Source organism: Gavialis gangeticus, unplaced genomic scaffold (genome assembly GCF_001723915.1).
Source record: "Gavialis gangeticus isolate Ggan-Ray unplaced genomic scaffold, GavGan_comp1, whole genome shotgun sequence".
Lineage (NCBI taxonomy): Eukaryota > Metazoa > Chordata > Crocodylia > Gavialidae > Gavialis > Gavialis gangeticus.
The window spans coordinates 71102427-71103051 of NW_017728992.1; the positions used below are offsets into that span (position 1 = coordinate 71102427).

Below are 625 nucleotides of genomic sequence, written 5' to 3' on the forward strand. Positions count from 1 at the left end.
TCTGGGGAGGGGGGGAGGGATCACCTGAGTCCCTTGAACTCAACTGGTTTGGGGGCGGGGCGGGAATCTCCTGAGTCCCTCGAACTCGAGTGAATTTTGACTGGGGGGATCACTGGAGCCCCTTGTACTTAAGTGGATTTTGATTGGGGGGTGGGATCACCTGAGTCCCTTGAACTCGAGTGGATTTTGACTGGGGGGGGGGGGGGAAATCACCTGAGTCGCTCGGATTGGAGTTTGTGCGGGGGAAGGGAGTGAAATCTCCTGGGTCCTTTGAATTCAAGTGGATTTTGACTTGGGAGTGGAGGGGGGATCACCAGAGCCCCTTGAACTCAAGCGGATTTGGCCTGAGGGAATCACCCGAGTCCCTTGAACTCAAGCGGATTTTGACTGGGGCGGGCGAGGGGGGTCACCTGGGTCCCTCGGGTTTAAGTGGATTTTGACAGAGGGGTCAAACCACTTGCGGCTGCCCCCCCCCAGCGCTCCCTAGGTCCCGTCCTGCCCCGCCTGGAGTCGACCCCCCGGGGGGAAAGCGCCGGGCTGGAAAAGATGTGGTGGCACGGGCCGGCGGGAGGAGCAAGTGGCGGGCGGGGGGGGGGGGGGGGGGCCGGAGGACGGGGCGGGGGCC

At 63.0% G+C, this 625-nt stretch overlaps 1 protein-coding gene across 1 annotated transcript in view; it reads right to left on the reverse strand.

The window, feature by feature from the left end:
• Positions 1-329: 329 nt before the first annotated feature.
• GALR1 (galanin receptor 1) overlaps positions 330-625 on the reverse strand; it is a 7842-nt gene continuing 7546 nt past the window's right edge. Inside the window, exon 3 of the mRNA XM_019518750.1 lies at positions 330-344. Coding sequence (XP_019374295.1) covers positions 330-344 — 15 coding nt within the window. The remainder of the gene's footprint in view (positions 345-625) is intronic.